This window comes from Pituophis catenifer, unplaced genomic scaffold, assembly GCF_029215685.1.
Source record: "Pituophis catenifer annectens isolate HBS135680 unplaced genomic scaffold, rPitCat1.0.hap2 SCAF_1, whole genome shotgun sequence".
In the NCBI taxonomy this organism is placed as follows: Eukaryota; Metazoa; Chordata; class Lepidosauria; order Squamata; family Colubridae; genus Pituophis; species Pituophis catenifer.
This window is the reverse complement of record NW_027256881.1, coordinates 169,023,777-169,041,966: the sequence shown is the minus strand read 5'-3', so window position 1 is coordinate 169,041,966 and position 18,190 is coordinate 169,023,777. Positions and strand designations below refer to the sequence as shown.

General features: G+C 38.4%; 1 protein-coding gene across 11 annotated transcripts in view; it reads right to left on the bottom strand.

The window, feature by feature from the left end:
- The window catches only part of LRRFIP1 (LRR binding FLII interacting protein 1), a 291,721-nt gene that overhangs the window by 115,061 nt on the left and 158,470 nt on the right, over positions 1–18,190 (bottom strand). For 8 of the 11 annotated variants that reach the window (XM_070933176.1, XM_070933168.1, XM_070933170.1 and 5 more), the window contains 4 exons: positions 10,614–10,706; positions 9,946–10,087; positions 3,091–3,140; positions 70–184 (listed from right to left, as the gene is read on the bottom strand). In XM_070933176.1, the coding sequence (XP_070789277.1) occupies positions 70–184; positions 3,091–3,140; positions 9,946–10,087; positions 10,614–10,706 (400 nt within the window). Of the gene's footprint in view, positions 1–69; positions 185–3,090; positions 3,141–6,739; positions 8,803–9,945; positions 10,088–10,613; positions 10,707–18,190 lie in introns of those variants that run through there. The other 3 variants (XM_070933175.1, XM_070933171.1, XM_070933167.1) reach the window with 3 other exon arrangements.

The following is an 18,190-nucleotide window of genomic DNA, read 5'->3' as shown; positions in this document are numbered from 1 at the left end:
CATCTGATTCTGTAAGTAGAAAAAAATAGCTACTAAATTTAAAAATTTTAAATTGGGGATTAACCTTACTTTGAAGATCAATCACATGCATGTCTGGGCCATTTTCTAGGATTCCATCTTCCAAATGTAACTTCTCAATTTTACTATTTTGTTTTTCTTCCAGTTGTCCCTTTAATTTTTTAATCTGAAAGCCATAAAAAAAATCAATCCAAGGAGAAATAATCCCAGTTACACATGAATAGAATCATTAGAACTTTCAGAAGATTGCCTGGTGCCTCTATTTTGATTTATGAAGGAGTACTTATAAAAGAGGAAAACGTGGCAAATAGCAAGAGAATTTTCATCTTATGCAGCAGACATTTGTAACATAACACTGAAGAATAATGATGGCTACCAATCCTGCCCTTTCAAAAACTACAGAAAAGATTTTGGAGATACCAAATTCAGTTATCAAGATAGTAGTAATACATTGCATATCTTTTTAAATGAAAAACTGTGATAGCCAGTTTAGTCTAGTGGTTAAGGCACCAGGCAAGAAACTGGGAGGTTGCGAGTTCTAGTTCCACTTTAAGCATGAACTGGTGCCTTTGGGCCAGTCATGCACTCTCAGCCCAACCCTACTCATAGGGTTGTTGTTGTGGAGAAAAAAGGAGGGCGCTATTATATATGTTTGCTGTCTTGAGTTATTTATAAAAATAAAGATTGGATTAAAAAAAACTCTAAAAGAACCCTCCTGATCCAATACATAGTTTCATATTCTGTCATTTGTCCCCTACAGATGAATCAATAGTATGTTGTATTAGAGTGGGGCAAAAAAGTATTTAGTCAGCCACCAATTGTGCAAGTTCTCCCACTTAAAAAGATGAGGCCTGTAATTGTCATCATAGGTAGACCTCAACTATGAGAGACAAAATGAGAAAACAAATCCAGACAATCACATTGTCTGATTTGGAAAGAATTTATTTGCAAATTATGGTGGAAAATAAGTATTTGGTCACCTACAAACAAGCAAGATTTCTGGCTCTCACAGACCTGTAACTTCTTCTTTAAGAGGCTCCTCTGTCCTCCACTCATTACCTGTATTAATGGCACCTGTTTGAACTTGTTATCAGTATAAAAGACACCTGTCCACAAACTCAAACAGTCACACTCCAAACTCCACTATGGTGAAGACCAAAGAGCTGTCGAAGGACACCAGAAACAAAATTGTAGACCTGCACCAGGCTGGGAAGACTGAATCTGTAATAGGCAAGCAGCTTGGTGTGAAGAAATCAACTGTGGGAGCAATAATTAGAAAATGGAAGACATACAAGACCACTGATAATCTCCCTCGATCTGGGGGTCCACGCTGTGGGGTCAAAATTATCACAAGAACAGTGAGCAAAAATCCCAGAACCACATGGGGGGGACCTAGTGAATGACCTGCAGAGAGCTGGGACCAACGTAACAAAGGCTACCCTCAGTAACACATTACGCCACCAGGGGCTCAGATCCTGCAGTGCCAGACGTGTCCTGGCTTAAGCCAGTACATGTCCGGGCCCGTCTGAAGTTTGGATAATCCAAAAGAGGACTGGGAGAATGTCCTATGGTCAGATGAAACCAAAGTAGAACTGTTTGGTAAAACACTACAACTTGTCGTGTTTGGAGGAGAGAGAATGCTGCATTGCATCCAAAGAACACCATACCTACTGTGAAGCATGGGGGTGGCAACATCATGCTTTGGGGCTGTTTCTCTGCAAAGGGATCAGGACGACTGATCCGTGTACAGGAAAGAATGAATGGGGCCATGTATCGTGAGATTTTGAGTGCAAACCTCCTTCCCTCATCTTTTTAAGTGGGAGAATTTGCACAATTGATGGCTGACTAAATACTTTTTTGCCCCACTGTATATAGAACAATATCTGGAAATTAATTTTTTAAAAATCTAGAACTAATATGTATATTATGTCAACCAAAGTTTTCAGTAATTCCAAAATCTCCTAACTTCTTAAACGTGTTCCTTGGGAGGAATACCTAAAAGCCATGAAGCAAAAGATGGAAAGGGTAAGAATCATGGCTGATGCTACAAGCCATTTCTATACCTGTTTAATTCTTAAATGGATAGACAGAAAGCTTCCAGTAAGACAATTTGAGTGTTGTTTGGTGGAGAGTGGCACAAAGTAATGATAAAAGCAGATGCGGGGAGCTAGAACAAAGACACAAAAGCATCTGATTTTTTAAAGAACCTTTTTTTAGCATTCAAATTCCAGTTGCTAAACCTACACGCTATATTCAGTCCAAATTAGAGAATTTTAATTCTCTTGTATTATCTTTTTCACTTTTCAATACATTGTAAGCCGCCCAGAGTTGCTATATAGGTGAGATCGGTGGCATAAAAATTTAATAATAAATAAATATAACTAAAAATATATATTTAATTTATGAATTTATTTTAATTGATATATTTAATTTATAATTAATTAATTATATTTAACTTATAAAATAAATAAAATACTTGATGCATGCTAAGATACAGGTAATCCTTGACTTACAACCACAATTGAGCCCAAAATTTCTGTTGTTAAGTGAGATATTTATTAAGTGAGTTTTGCCCCATTTTACCACCTTTCTTGTCACAGTTAAGTTAAATCGCTGCAGTTTATGTTAGTAACCTTAGTTAAGTGAATTTGGTTTCCCCATTGACTTTGCTGGTCAGAAGGTTGCAAAAGGTGATCATATGACCTTGGGACACAGCAATGTTCATAAATATAAACCAGTTGCCAAGCATCCAAATTTTGATCACATAATCTGAGGAGGCTGCAAAGGTCATAACTGTAAAAAACAGTCATAAGTCACTTTTTTCAGTGCCATTGTAACTTTGAATGGTCACTAAATGAACTGTTGTAAAATGAGGACTACCTATACTACAGCTCAGCAGGATACAGAAATATATTCACTGAAATTTCCCATAGCTTGAAAAATTCAGCAGGGCCATTTCATGCAACACTTTTCACTCCATGAAAAATATAGTATCTAAATCAACAGTAGTTTATGAGCCAACAATGAGTACACTCAAACAGACTAAATACAAAGTATTCAGCTCTTACTTACCTGTTGAAATAAAAATTCTCGCTCATCCAGAAGTCTTTTTAATCTAATGTCTATAAGAGAGAAAAAAAGATACAAAACACTTGATATTTTACACATTTTTAAAGAAAGGTAATGATGATTAGTGGGGCAAATGATAAATGAAATTATGCACGTACCACAGTAAATGATGTCACAGACAGGACTGGGAAGGGATTTTCAACCAAGAGAGGTTATGCCAATCTCACAAAGCATGCTTGTCACTTCAGTAGAAGCACCCAGCAGCATGCAAAGCGCTATCTTCTACTGTTAGCATGCAGGTATTCTATGGTCAAACACTGGAATACAAAAATCTCACAAATCTTTTATTGTTCAAGTATATATAATTTTACAACATAAATTTTAAAACATAATAATCAAACTGTGAATAGTTGAAATGTTATGAAAGCGACCTCAGATTATATGGGAATATGAATCTAGCACCTATCTACAATAGCTTTTTTTGTAGAATTGTTCAGTATTGCAGAGGCCACTACATAATCTAGGAAAAGTTGTATCTGTTTTAAGATGCCGCAGACAACTGCATTCATTCATTCTCCTGTATGCTTAGAGGCATTTTCTGGCACCAGAATTCAAAGCATTGCACAACCCTACATACTGATACATTCAGACACAATATAAAAACTCTACATGTTTTTCATAAACTGGAATCTAACACTTGTATATGATGGTTTTAGATTTTTCCACATTAAAAGATTTGTCAAATATAAAGAGTCCCAAAAATTTGCTACTGTTTTCAATTGCACAAAAATAAATCTAGATTGCAAAACATCCATTTTACTTCAAAATGTGAAATGTTATCCATTTTATACAAAATAATTACAAAGTGTTCCATACATCTAAGTTAAAGAGAATTAACGGTCTCTCACAAGCCACATATAGAAATCGCTTCTTTAAAATCTCTTTTAAGATAAGGGCAATACCGCATTCATGGCTCTCTCTCCTGCCTAAGCTTTAATTTTCCTTTTAGATTATTTTTATAAATGGGAAATTAGCAGTCACAAAGTACCAGTGTCTACTATTATTTACATTTACCGCACAACAATAGCTTTAGATCCATATATGCCAAACATTCTTAAGAGATAAGAATGATAGCTGGCTGAAGGTCAGGTTTGGAATTATATCCTTTTTTAATTAAAATGTTTAAAAGCTAAATATCGGATTTCATACACAATGGTACCAGTTGGAAATGTCTTCTTCTCTTCGCCTAACCTTTTCTCCCTTTCAAATAATTTGTATTGGGTGGCTCCCTAACAATTTGGAGCAATTTGTTTTACCATCAAATATACACAATGGGATATAAGCAAACAATTCTATTCTGACAGTGATTAAGTAACCAAATGATTCACTTCATGGAGTTGAATACAGAACATCCAACCTTTTTATATTATAAAATATAATATAATAATATAATATCACTTGGAAGGCCAAGTGATTTTCACATTTATTTTGGAGATCATTAACTGGCTTTTCCCTAATTTAATATTTTTGCGGCAAATAGTAAACTGTTCAATATTTTAGAGGGTTCTAACTAATAACATAATAAAATTATGAAAAAATACAATTTGTTTGCAAAAAAAGGACACTTCTGTAATAATTCTACATAAATTAATCCAGCAGCATGGAGCATACTCAAAAACTGACAATAGTTCAAGTTCAAGTTAATAAATTTAGTAAAAAATAAGTAGTAAAGAATATACATATTTACTGAAAGCAAGAATATTTGAATTTAGTGGAAATCTTAGTCACAATTCTTAGTCACAATGTAATGATACACTGGGCACTGAGTGAGAATTCTTTAATGTAAAACAAATTATTTTCTAATGAATGGCTACTACATTAAGAGTAAGCTGAAAATAAAATTTTAAGATTAAGATATAAAATTATATATCATGAAACTAAGGATAAATAAGCATTCCTTATAAATTATGTTGCAGGTATAAAACATTTAGACAAGACTATAATTATTCAATCTCACCTTTATTATATTTATAAAGAATTCAAGTGAATATACTTAATACTCCTTCCTCCTATTTCCATACAGTTACAATAATTGCTGCCTAAGGAATATTAATACAACTTTGTGTAGTATACACATATCCAGTGAAACAACTGAGCAGTATAACCATATCAGATAAAATAGTAATTCTTGTCAATGAGTTTCTTCTCTCTCCTCTTCTTCTCTCCTCTTCTCTCATCATCCCTCATCTTTTTTCCCTCCCAAAAGGTAGAATGCTTATTTTACAGATACATTTCTCAGGATAGGGAATGAGCAATAATTATCAAACAATTTCTTTAAAACTATTAATATGTCTTTTAAAATATTTATATGTTTTGCTGAAATGACAGTTGCACAAAATATTAGAACTATTAGTTAAATCAATTTTACAAACAAATGAGAAGAGACATTTTAAACTATAAAACTTTATTTCCATTATATACATTAGATACTATGTTATATTTTTAATGTTTTTCTATTTTTATGTAATACACTATTACACTGCTATATAGCTATACAAATTTTAGAGTTTGCATTATCTTAATTTTAGTATGGTAAAGCAAATGTTGAATTACTTTATTCATTAAAAGTGTTCCAAGTTTTTATATGCTCATAAATGTTTTATGTTTTAAAAAGTTTGATATGCTCATAAATGAAACTTTCAGATTTATTTTAGCCATTATTAGTTAATAATGGAAAATTATTCTTTTAGAAAAAGAAGACAGTGTGTTAAATAGTTTTATCATAAAACTGCAGTAGCTATTATCTTTCATTTTGTGATTTAAATAGAGATAATTATTACAGAGACAATCAAGACTTATATTCCAGCAAAAATTAAAGGGATAGATTTCCCAATATAAGAAAATATTGGTTTATATTCAACATTCAATATCTATTTCTTTGCAAGGCAATGCAAAGAACAAATGATAGTTTCTTTTAAGTAAATAGATTACAATTTGCAGTAAATATTGCTTAATACAAAGGCTAAATATAAAGCGAACTGAAAGTTTTTATCATACATGAACCTACATAGATTACATTGAAAGAGACAGAGGAAGAGAGACAAAACTATAAATGCTAAATTGGATCAAGAGCATGTCATTTATGTATCAATTGCAGAGATATTAAGTTTAATTCACTGATTTAAACCAACAAGAGCTTGATTTGGTAAGAAAAGGTTGAATTGGCTGTGACTGAATTCTATGATTCTTAGTAAATGATTTTTACTGTAAGTAATAGTGCTTTATATATAGATCTTTGCCATCTTTGAAATGGTATTAATTTGAAGTGAGTGAAACATACACAGCGAAAAATTGCTACTTCTCTAAAAATTGTCATAATTTCATTGTTATTCATTCAGCTTGACCTTGTCTTTTTGTTCAGAAAGTGTAACAGTATTGAAGCTAAAGTTCTATATAATAACTTGAAATCAAATATAAATGTATCAGACTAGTGACATTTTATCAAAAAGCATGCATCCTAATCATTCCCAAGAATTTTCCAATCCTAGCATTCATTAAAATTCTTAGAGAACAAATACTATATTTGATGGAATATTAAAAAGCAGCTCATTGGGAATTAGTGTAATAGCTTTGATTAGACTATAATTAAACTTGACAAAAAAGGTAGCCTCCACATGCATACATTATTGACTACTTTGCATTATTTAGAGTATGACATTAATTTAATGGTAGAACTTCTTTCAAATTTTGACTTTTTAAAAATTAAAGATGTAATTTTGTTCTTTAACAGATGCCAGGTGAATGATGTGGAATAATGATCCAGTTTCTGAGTTTATGATATAATGCAGTCTTCCCGAGATTTACCTTTACCTTTCTTATACCTTTGTGTTTCGTCTTGACTTTCATCCATAGCACTCTCCAGGTTTTCCAACTGTTCTGGTGTATGATCAGCAATTTGTACTGAGCTGATTTCATCCAACAATTTACATTCCTCTTCCAGCTGTCCACACTGTGACTTTGTTGTTTCAGAAACAGATAAATCAATCTGCACAAATTTGACTTCTTCAAATTTATGTTCTTTCAGCTGCTGAATACTGTCACTTTCTTCCACAAAAGCTTCAGATCCAACATCATCGGATGAGATTAAGCTGGCTTTGACCTTTTCATTATCTTTATTAGTCTGATCATCTCTCTTTTCAGAAGTTTTCAATTCTCCAAAAGAAGCCGCATAAACATCTAAGGCTTCATGATATTCTTCTACAATTATTTCTTTACTCTCAGGCTTGTTTTGTTCAATGAATTCAGTCTTCTGTGTTTCAAGACAAACAACCTCCTCAATATCTGACACAATACTGTGAATTTCTTCATGCAGCTGTCTGTAATTTTTACCCTCTTTATTCCTAGTGCATGCTTCTTCAGTACCCTCTTTCATTGTAGTTGTAGTTACAGCAGACTCAATAGTATTGTCTTCTTTATCTACACTCTGTTTTCCTGCAGATAAAACTTCTTTATGACTGCCAGCAACTTCTTTATTTATCATATCAATATCACCCAGAGCTCCATCTATGCAAGCTGATTTTATATTACAGTTGGAATCATTCTCTATGTTTGCATTTGTTTCTTTATGGGTCTGGCATTTGCTTTGATTTATATAATCTACAACATCTTGTTCTGCAAGAATATCTTTCATAGTACATTCATTGTTCTTTTCCTCAAAATCTAAATAAGCATTTAATGCCTTCATATCTTCAACATTTTCTTTATTTGTTCCTAACTCTTGCTCATTTTGTTTCTCAACAACTGCATCATGTTTTGAAGGTGGTGACTGGATTTCTTCCATTGTAACTTGTTCTTGTTCCTCTCCAAACTCATTCAAAGTAACTTTTGTAATACACAATGTTCTTTTTTGTTCTTCTGCAGAATCTACTACTTGGTCCTCCTGCTGCAGTATCATACTTTGTGCCTCATTCTCTTCATTTGTTTCACACATTTCTATTTTTGGCCCTTTTGTTACAGTATTTATGGTAGGCTTTTGTTCATTTTTAAGAAATTCTTTGTTTAAATCTCCCTCAACAACCCCATTTTTTGATTGTTCACTATTAAGATCAATACTAGAGGCTTTCATAAGGATAACGTCTACCAATTCTGGTGAAGTAGAAATTGCCATGTGGCCATTATTTATAAAATCTAAAGCTTCCCAAAATACTTCACTATTCCCTTCTGACTCATCAACTACAATATCTATTTGTTTTTCTTTATTTTGCTGTTGTGGAACTATTTCTAAATTGGCATGTATTTCCTGATTGATCTCAATACTTGGATCTGCCATATTATTTTGATTAGGAGTTACATTTATATTTCTATCAGATACTTTCTCTTCTAAAATATGACCTGGTGAAGCCCCTTCAAGTTTTAATTCACCTGAATATCTTTTTTGAAGAGAATAAACAATTTCTGGGATATATTCTGAGTAACTTTTTACAGGATCCTCAAGTCCACTATTTAATTTCAGTGTTGATGTAATTTTGGCTTCAGTGACTTTCTTAGTCTCTACATTTTCATCATCAGGCAATGTCTTTATTTCCAAACGTTTGAGAATGATTTCCTGATCCTTAGTGTCCTCTGTGTTTTCCTCATGCTCAGTATTCTGCAAGATTTCTCTTTTCCCCATATTCTCCAAAATCTCATTTTCCATCTCCACTTCATTTGCTCTGCCTAAAAGATCATTATAAGAAAGTTCAAGGGACCACAATATAGATACATCATTTAAGTATGCTATCACTTACCTTTCCACTTAAACCCCCCCAAAAAAATTAGTATAACATGTTAAAAAGTATCCACTTTTGCAAATTATATGAATGCAAAGGAAGAATGTAATGTAAAATATCTGAACACAAAAGTGTATCACTGTCAACTATATTGAATTTGTATTACTTCAGTGAATTGTACAAATTAAAATTTCTTGGTTTTAACTTTGTTAATAATAGAGCCAATAATTTAAATACACAAAGTTTTGTTAACTATGTTAATGGAATATATGGCTGGGATAAATCTCACTGTAATTAATAACTGTTATAAATAGCTATTATAAATAGCAATGTAATTAATTTTACAGGCAGGCCTCAACTTACGACCATTTTTTTAGCAACTGTTAAAAGATTATGATGGTGTTGAAAAAAAGGACTTATGACTGGTCCTCACATGACCATCACAGTGTGTCTGTGGGCCATGACTGCAATTCAGGTAATTAGCAACCAGCATTTACAATTGTTGCAGCATTCCAAGATCATGTGATTACCATTTGCAATCTTCCCAGCTGGCTTATGATTTTTATGACAAGCAAAATCAATGGGGTAAACCGGATTTGCTTAACCATGGCAAAAAAGGTTGTAAAATCAGGGATAGTTTTGGGATGACTCACTTAATGACCACATTGCTTAGTGAGCAAGGTTTTGGTCCCAATTGTGGTTATAAATTAAGCACTATCTATAATTACTACCTAAAACAACATTTTCAAGTGCTTTTTGTATACACTGCTGGGAACCAAAGCAAAGTTAATGTCTACAAATAATATATATACAATATATTATGCTTAATATATTGAAATGAAATTTACAATAGGTATATAGGTAAGCTAGCTTTAAATTATTTGGTTTTCCTGAAATTGGGAATTAAACAACACCCAATTAAACTCTTCTCACCAAATAAACTCACACTTTAAAAAAAAATTAATGGCCTTAATTGTTGTATTAAGGAAAAGTTAACATGTGTAGATGCAGAATATTATTGTTAAGATTATAAACATCTTCAAGCAAAAAGTGATCATATATAGTATCTTAATACAATGCAAATGCTTACCTTCTCTACAATCCTCAGATACTTTAAAGGCATGACTTGTCTCTGAAACAACCTTGGAAGAATTTGATAGTCCATCCTTAGCAATACAATCAGAGATTTCTCCATTGGTAGCCACTCCTAAATTGGTGATTATTCCATATTGCTGTGAATGCAAAACAAAATATATTTATAACATTCAATTCCATGTAAAGTATGTTTGCAAAAACTGAAATCCTGCGTAATAAAATCACATGAATGCAGAGTATCACACTAGTATGAATATAATAACTAGATAACAGTTCTAAAACTTTTGCAGCAGGTGGTGATCTTCGTAGATTATGCTACTATCCTAAATGAAAACAATTCATGATACAGCTTCGTGCTGCACAGGTGGCATGATTAACAGTCCCACTCCAGTAGCTTGACATTTTTTCATATATTCTGTTATCTAATACTAATTCTTCCTAATTTCCAAATATAGCTAAATGCACTTCAAGTGCAGCATAACAAGAGAATATAATTAGTTAAGAAAACAATGATGCGCCACTGCTAGTTTAAGCTCATCAAATAATGGAACACTCAAGGAAGGTTCTTTCTGGTATACTGAAATAAAATGCTATTATTTAATACCACTACCTTTTATACTTTATATTTTTTTTGCTTTTGTTTGTTCATTTGCTTTATCATACCTTTAATTGTTCCTTCAGCAAAATCACCTCCTCTCTAAGATCATCTCGCTCACTTCTTAGGGAATCAAATAAAACTTTCTGCCTTTCTAATGCCTAAGTATTTAACAAAGAAGCAGAAGATAAAGACACTAAAATCAGAAAAGAGGATATAAAGATTAAGAAATTTAGCAATAAGAATCAGCAATTTTAGATCCACAAGATAAAAGATTTGCATAAAAGAAGAAGGAATGCTTATTTACAGAAATTTCTCTTAACATTAAGGGAGCCCTGATGCACAGTGGTTAGAATGCAATATTGGAGACTAACTCTGCCCACAACTTGGAGTTTGATCCTGAACAGCTCAAGGTAGATTCAGCCTTCCATCCTTCCAAGGTCGATAAAATGAGGACCCAGATTTGGTGGGGGAGTGGGGAGGGGCAATATGCTGACATTTGTAAAATGTTCAAAGAGTGCTGCAAAGCAGAGCAGTATATAACTCTAAGCACTATTGTTAATAGCTGGCTTCATGTTTCAATTTCCACTGAAAATGGTTTCCCTAAACACTCTGTCACTAACTTACCAAGGCAAGCCTAGTTCTATTTTAATTTCTTCACAATCTCTTTTTATGGCTATTACTTTATATACAACTCAGAATTGCAAATAAGGAGCTCCTCCTTCCATTCTGATAACCAGTGAATTCCATTACCGCTACAGTTGGCATACTCATTACATTACATTTGTATTACACATAATATTTCTCTTTCATTACAGAAAGAGAAATATTATGTGAAATGCAAATGTAATGTGTTGCATATTAATGAAAAATAATATTTAGTTCTGCTCTAAAGCCAAAGGTTTTTAAATTTTTAAATTTGCAGTTCTGCTGTTTGTGCTAAGAAATATCCTAAATCTAGAATTCACTTTTAAGGACAAGTATTAACCGTATTATAATAAAAGGAAACCATTCAACCCTCTTTCTTCTGAAGGCTAAATAACAGAGAATGATCCAGTGACAGATGATGTTGAAGTGTTTGTTGCTAAGATTAAATGTTCTAGATAATGATAAAAACAAATTTGAGGAAGACCAGTCTGCAACTTAATGGTCCTAACTTGCTTGTCTATCCTTTTGTTAATAAATCTCTAATAGAAGGGGCTATTTTAATCACATTGTTGGAGTTAAATATTAAAATCATCTTTAAAAAAAACCTGCCCTTTTTTAACAAAAAGTGCTTGAGAATGTAATAGCCAACCAATTTCAGACACTTTTAAAAGATATTTTGCTACAATTCATTTTATTTATTTATTTTCAAGTTTTTATTTTTTTATTTTATTTTATACATCTCATTGTTTGGGAGATAATTTCCTGGGTTTTTTTAGAGCGTTGAAGTTTTTAAGATCAGTCCAGACCGCGAAAGGCAATTTACCCCTTTCTAGAAAATTCCTCCAGGAGAGGATAGCCTAGCAGACTGCATAACTTCTTTCTCCCAAATAGCCCACTTCCTTTCAGTCTCGGTGAGCTTTTTGGACACGTAGGCACAAGGTAGGAGCTGTCCTTGTGGGTCCTTTGGTAGAAGCACAGCTGCCATGGCTACGTTGCTGGCGTCCGCTTGGATGACGAACTGTCGTTCTGGGTCCGGGTGTTGGAGGATCGGCTTTTCGGCAAAGAGCCATTTTAATTTTTCAAAGACTCTTTGACAGTCTATTGACTAGGCAAGTGGTTGGTTTGGCTGTGGTGTTGCGGGAGGAGGCCCTGTTTTTAACAGTACTATTAGAGGCAGGGCGACTTCTGCAAAGACTGGGATAAATTCTCTGTCTCTGTGAACCCCAAGAAGCTTTGAAGCTATTTGCAGATGCGTGGGGGCTGCCAGTCTAGTACCGCTTTCACTTTTCCTGGGTCAATTTCCATCCCTCCACTGGATATTCGGTAGCCTAGGTAATCTAGGGAGGTTTGATGGAATTCACACTTTGACAGCTTCGTGTAGAGTTTTGCAGTGAGGAGTTTTTTCAGCACTTGCCGCTCTAGCTTTACATGCTCCTTGAGAATTTCGCTGAATATGAGAATGTAATCCAGGGCCCCTTTTTATAGGTGCTCATGCAGCATTTCTTTAATTAATTGCATGAAGACTGCTGGGCTCCCTGCAGGCCAAATGGCATGACTTTGAATTGGAAGCTGCCAAGCAGGCAGTTAAAGGCTGTCTTCCACTCATCTCCTTCTCTGATTCTTATGCGATACTAAGCTTCTCTCAAGTCCAGTTTGGTGAACACCTTGCCCTTGGCTAAATTGCTTAGCATGTCCTTAATGAGGGGTAGGGGGTAGGTGTTCTCCAGGCACACAGCATTAATTCCATGAAAATCAATGCAAAGCCTCATCCCTCCATCTTTTTTTTTTCCTTTACTGGGGATGCGACTCTGGGGATCGACTCTAGATTTTGCGAGTTGGATGAAGCCCCGAGCTAGGTTGGCGTCAATGTATTTTCTCAGTTCTTCCATCTCTTTGGAAGTCATGGAGTACATCTTTGGCTTGGGCAGCTTGGCTCCCAGCACAAATTCGATTGCGCAATCTGTCACACGGTGAGGAGGGAGGAAGTTGCACTCTTCCTTGCCAAAGACTTCCAATAGGTCTCAGTACTTTTTTGGCACCTGCAGGCTGCCGGGAAGTCCATCTGTGGTGGGGGCTGTGGCTTTCGGGTTCGCTGGTGTCATTGGGGTTTGTGGCATTTTGGCACCGATCTGGTTTTACAGGCAGTAATGGTCCGAAGCCTATGTTTAGTTTTCTATAGCCGTCCTCCCATGTGATGGTCGGTCTCCATTTGTCTAGCCACATGAGCCCTAATATGATTGATTCAGTCACTTTTGGAGTTATGACGAATCAGCTAAGTTCTTGATGATGGCCCATTTCTAGTCTGACAAGTTCTGTAAGTAGTGTGGCCAGGGATCCGCCCATTAGTGTCCCATCGACCTGCTCGAAGCAGATGGGGCACGCTAGGGGTCTTGTGCGTATGCCTAGTTGTTCCACTATGGGGAGGCTAATTAGGCATCTGGTGTAGCCAGTGTCTATGATGGCTTCCATTTCCCCTTTGGCTCCCATTTCTGGCACTACTATCCTGGTTTTGATGGTGAAGGGGTAGATGGCTTCACTTATCATTGGGTCATCATCGCTGCTGTTCCCTTTGGCAGAGTTTGGAGGGTCTTCCCTGCCTGGAGTTCCCTCGACTTCGCTGGGAAGGAGTGGAACCTCCACAGCCTGCTTGGCGATTCTCCCCTTATCTGGCAGTTTCACCGGGTCCTCCTTGCCTGGAATGTGGCTGGAGTCCGAGTTTGGGGGACCAGGGCTGGAGCCAAGCATCCGGAAGCCCGGTGCCCATGCTGACCATGCTGGTAGCATTTGATAGTCCCGGATGGTGTGGCTATGGTGCTTCGGGCGGCTTAGCCGGGGATTGGCGACCTAGGAGTCTTCTCGTTGGTTTCTATGGGGGTGGATTTCCAGATCCATGGCCACAGCTGTGCTGTACGCGTTCCGGTACCCCTCTGATGCCACAAGCTTGCCTAAGGGCTGGATCGAGGGCCTCCTTGAAGTGGTAGACGAGGAGACACTCCAGCCAGTTCCTCAGTTTCCTGGCCAGTCTTTGAAACTCCCAAATTAGCTCCTTGGGAGGCCGGCCGGCTTGCTTCAGCGCTTTAATTTGGGCCTCAGCTTCTACTCTGTGGGCCATGTCCTCGAACCAGCCTCGGAGCAGTTGGACAAACTTGTCTGCATCTTCCAGCTCAAAGGCTTCCTCTGTTGTGACCCAGGCCCAAGTAGTTGGTATTAAATACAAACAGTTTGAAAACAAACAGACTTTATTAGAACAGCTGAGAATTAACTCATTCTCAGCGTAGTCCAATCTAAATTAAAGCAAATTCTTCAAAACACCATTCCTCAGTTTATCACTGACCTTGGGATAATTAGGCAAACCGCCAAAGGCTTTTCTTGGCAAAAGTTCAGAAGCAGAAGACGCCGCCAAGAAAGGAATACAATGAAACAAAAAACAAATCTCTCAATGTTGTTTTCTGGCAAAGAGGCCAAGAGTCGTTGCTGGTCTTTTAAGAGAGGGGCCAATCATCTCTTGGCCTTACTCCCGAGTCATCCTCTCTGCCTTATCTGCTCCTGCCTTCTGGGAGCTCTTCTCATATGTGCACTAGGAACAGGCTCCTCCTGTTCCTCTGCCTCTCTACTGTCAGCCTCTGGAGGCTCCAAAGTCTGCGCATCACTTCCTAATGGCCCTGGACCCGTGTCTGCTTCCGACGCAGAGCCCTCATCCGGGCCTTCCCCAGCCTCCAGGACTGACCCATGTTTTTCCTCAGCCTCATCGCTGTCCAACTCCGCTACCAGCTCCACAGGTTGCGGGCGGACCACAACATCCTCATCATGAAGTTCCACTATCCATTCCGCTGTTTCTCCCTCATTCATGCCATCTGCAATAGCTGAAATCAATTTCCGATACGATGGGCATTGATTTCCATAAGCCGAGATTTAATTGAAGAAGTAGGATAGCCTTCCTTGGGTCCTTTCAAACATCGCCCTGAACTGCAGAGGGGGAGTGGCTGGCAGAGGTGGTTGCTGAGCCTGTGCAAGCTGTTGGGCTTGTGCTGGCTGCTGGGTCAGAATCTGCTGTGGGGCCACGACCAGTTGTTGGAGCTGCAGTGGTGGCTGGGCCAGTACTGGCTGTGGGCCCATGACCGGTGGCTGGAAGTGCACTGGTTTACGGATAGGCGCCAGCTGCAGGATCAGGGCAGGCATTCACTGATATTGCACCTACCCCTGGCCGGGGTAAAATGCCCACCCGGGAGGGATCTGGTCTGCTGGAGGCAGCCTGAAGACCGATTGCTGGGGTGGAGTACTTGGTTCCAATAGCCCCAGTTGTGGCCCCTGTAGTACCAGCCTGGGCTAGTTCAGTGATCTTTGTTGCTGTGCCATTCCCATTCCCGATGTGGCTGTCACCCTGGTAGACCAGACCAATGCATGAGGCTATGGAATGAACTGCTCCATGCCGAGTGAAAGGAGGTTAGGACCCCGCTCAGTGGTTCTGAGGCTTCCTGGCCCGGGAAGGTGAACATAAACTGAGCCAGAGCCCATGTGGGCTGCTCGGTCCCAAGGGGTTCAGCGGCGTTGTCCATGCTGAGTTGGCCGAATTGCTCCGGGAGGCTGGCTAGCGACTGGCTGCGTGATGATGGCAGGAATCCCCATTCCTGGGAATGCTTGCAGCACACTTATCCTCCACTCGAGGGTTGGGATCTGTTCCGCTCTGCTTCTACCCATCTACGGTTCTGACAGAATCGCTCCGGTCATTACCTCCTGAAGTGGTGTGACTCCTGCAGCTTCGCTCCACAGAGTTAGATCTGGTTGCGTAGCTTGCTCAGACGCCAGCTCTTTGGGCTGGGCACCCAGCTGGCATTCTCTTTCTGCAGTCTCCTCCGCTTCCACCATGGCTTGGCTAGGGGAGTAGATTGTCTCGACATAACTCGCCGAACCATCCTCTGTGGCTCTCTCCGTGGCCGCTTTTTTTCCCCTCCATCTTTCCAGAGTCTTAACACCGCCTGGTTCCAGGTCAATGTCTGGGGCTCAGGACCCCGGATAGCACCCCGGAGTCCAGGGAGCTGGTTAAATTTTTAAGGGAGATTCGGGTTAATGTCAGGGTTCCATTTTATTAGAGATGTCATATTGGCACATCTGGGAAAACCTGAATCCAAAAGTTTCAAGGTTTTCTCCACCCAACAGAAAATTCAAGTCCCTGCCCAGTACCCACAAGTCTATCACATGGCCCAATCAAAACACCATCCCAACTGGAGAGGCCTCCCAGCTTCAACCCTCCAGATGCAGGGTAAGATGTCCTTGACTCTCTGAGAGAAAGTTATTATGACTATATATCACCCATGCTCCATACAATCCCCCCTCCCAGTTTCCCACAGTAGGAAATGTGGCAGGCCTGAAGGACCAATGCAAAAGATGGCTTCCAGGCCTGACACTTGGTGGATATAAGCATATCAGGTGATGTGTATTTGTAATGAGGGAAGGTGGCCTACTAGACTCTGGCTGCATCAGATGCCTCGTTAGCCGTGGTGTGGTGGGAAACTTGGGGATGCGGTTGAAGGAAGTGAAAAACCCCTTAGCTTTCTCTCAGCGGGATGGAACAGTGTGATGGGGGCGCTCCAGCCACATTTCTAACTGAACCGGTGGAGCTGAACATAGGAACCCATGTAGAGACTATCCGATTCATTGTGGCTCAGGAGATGACTGAAACCATGGTCCTGGGGCTTAAATGGGTCAAGAAGTGGAATCCCTCCAAAGACTGGGAGAGAAACCAGTTGAAAGTGTGGAGGAAAGTTTCTGGCCAGGAAGCCGTAATAAAAGTGATAAGGAGCTGTCACAAGCTGTTGATTAGAAAAGTGAAAGAAGAAGGTGCAGGGAAAGCTTGGGCGGGGGGAGCTGGATCCATCATTCCCCAAGGAATTCTGGGACCTAGCTGAAGTGTTCAGAGAAAAATAGTCTGATGTGCTTTCCCCCCATCACCCCATGGACTGTGCTATTGAGATTGTCCCTAGGGCCAAGGTGCCAAAACTCAAACTATACTTGATCATGGTCTGGAAACTGGAAGAATCCAATCTTTCATTGACAAGAATTTGGCCAGGGGTTTCATTCAGCCAGCAAAGTCATGCACACCCATGCTCTTCCAGGAGAAAAAAGATGATCCGCTTTGATTATGTGTGGATTACCATGGACTTAATGCTTTCGGTGTACAAAATGTGTACCTCCTTCCATTGTTGAAGGACATGCTAAGTCACCTGGCCAAGCGAAAAGTTTTCACCGAACTGGATTTAAGGGAGGCTTTTAATGGTGCAGATTAGAAAGCGGGATGAGTAGAAAACAGCGTTTAACTCCCTTTGGGCTACTTCCAATACAAAATTCCCTTTGGGTTACAGGGAGTCCCCACAGTGTTTGTGCAGTTGATCAATGAGATGCTACATGATCATTTATACAAAGGGGTGTTGGTGTACTTGGAAAATATTTTAAATTTACATTGAGATGATGAAAGAGCATGTGAAACTAGTAAGGGCACGGCTCAAGAAACTTCGAGGGGGTCAACTGTATATGAACCTCTCCAAGTATTAATTTCACAAGATTAAACTGGACTATTTGGGGTACCAGATTTTCCAGGAGGGTGTAAAAATGGAGCTGGTAAAGGTGAGTGCCATCCTAGAATGGGAAGCTCCTCGTACAAGGAAGTAGTTGCAGAGCTTCTTTGGCTTCACTTTTACTAACAGTTTATCCCAGCCTTTGCCTAAAGAGAACTGCCAATGACAAATCTCTTAAAAACCAAAGGAACCACTAAACGAACCACTAAAATGGACAATGGAATGCCAACCTGCTTTCGAGAAACTGAAACACCTTTCTGCAGCTGAGCCAGTGTTGAAATACCCTGAATTGGACAAATCATTTGTCATTCAGGCAGATGCCAGCAATGTGGCAGTGGGGGCAATGATCCTCCAAAAGAACTGACAAGGGGGGCTACAACCCTGTGCCTACACCTTGTGCAAACTTTCCAATGCAGAAAGGCACT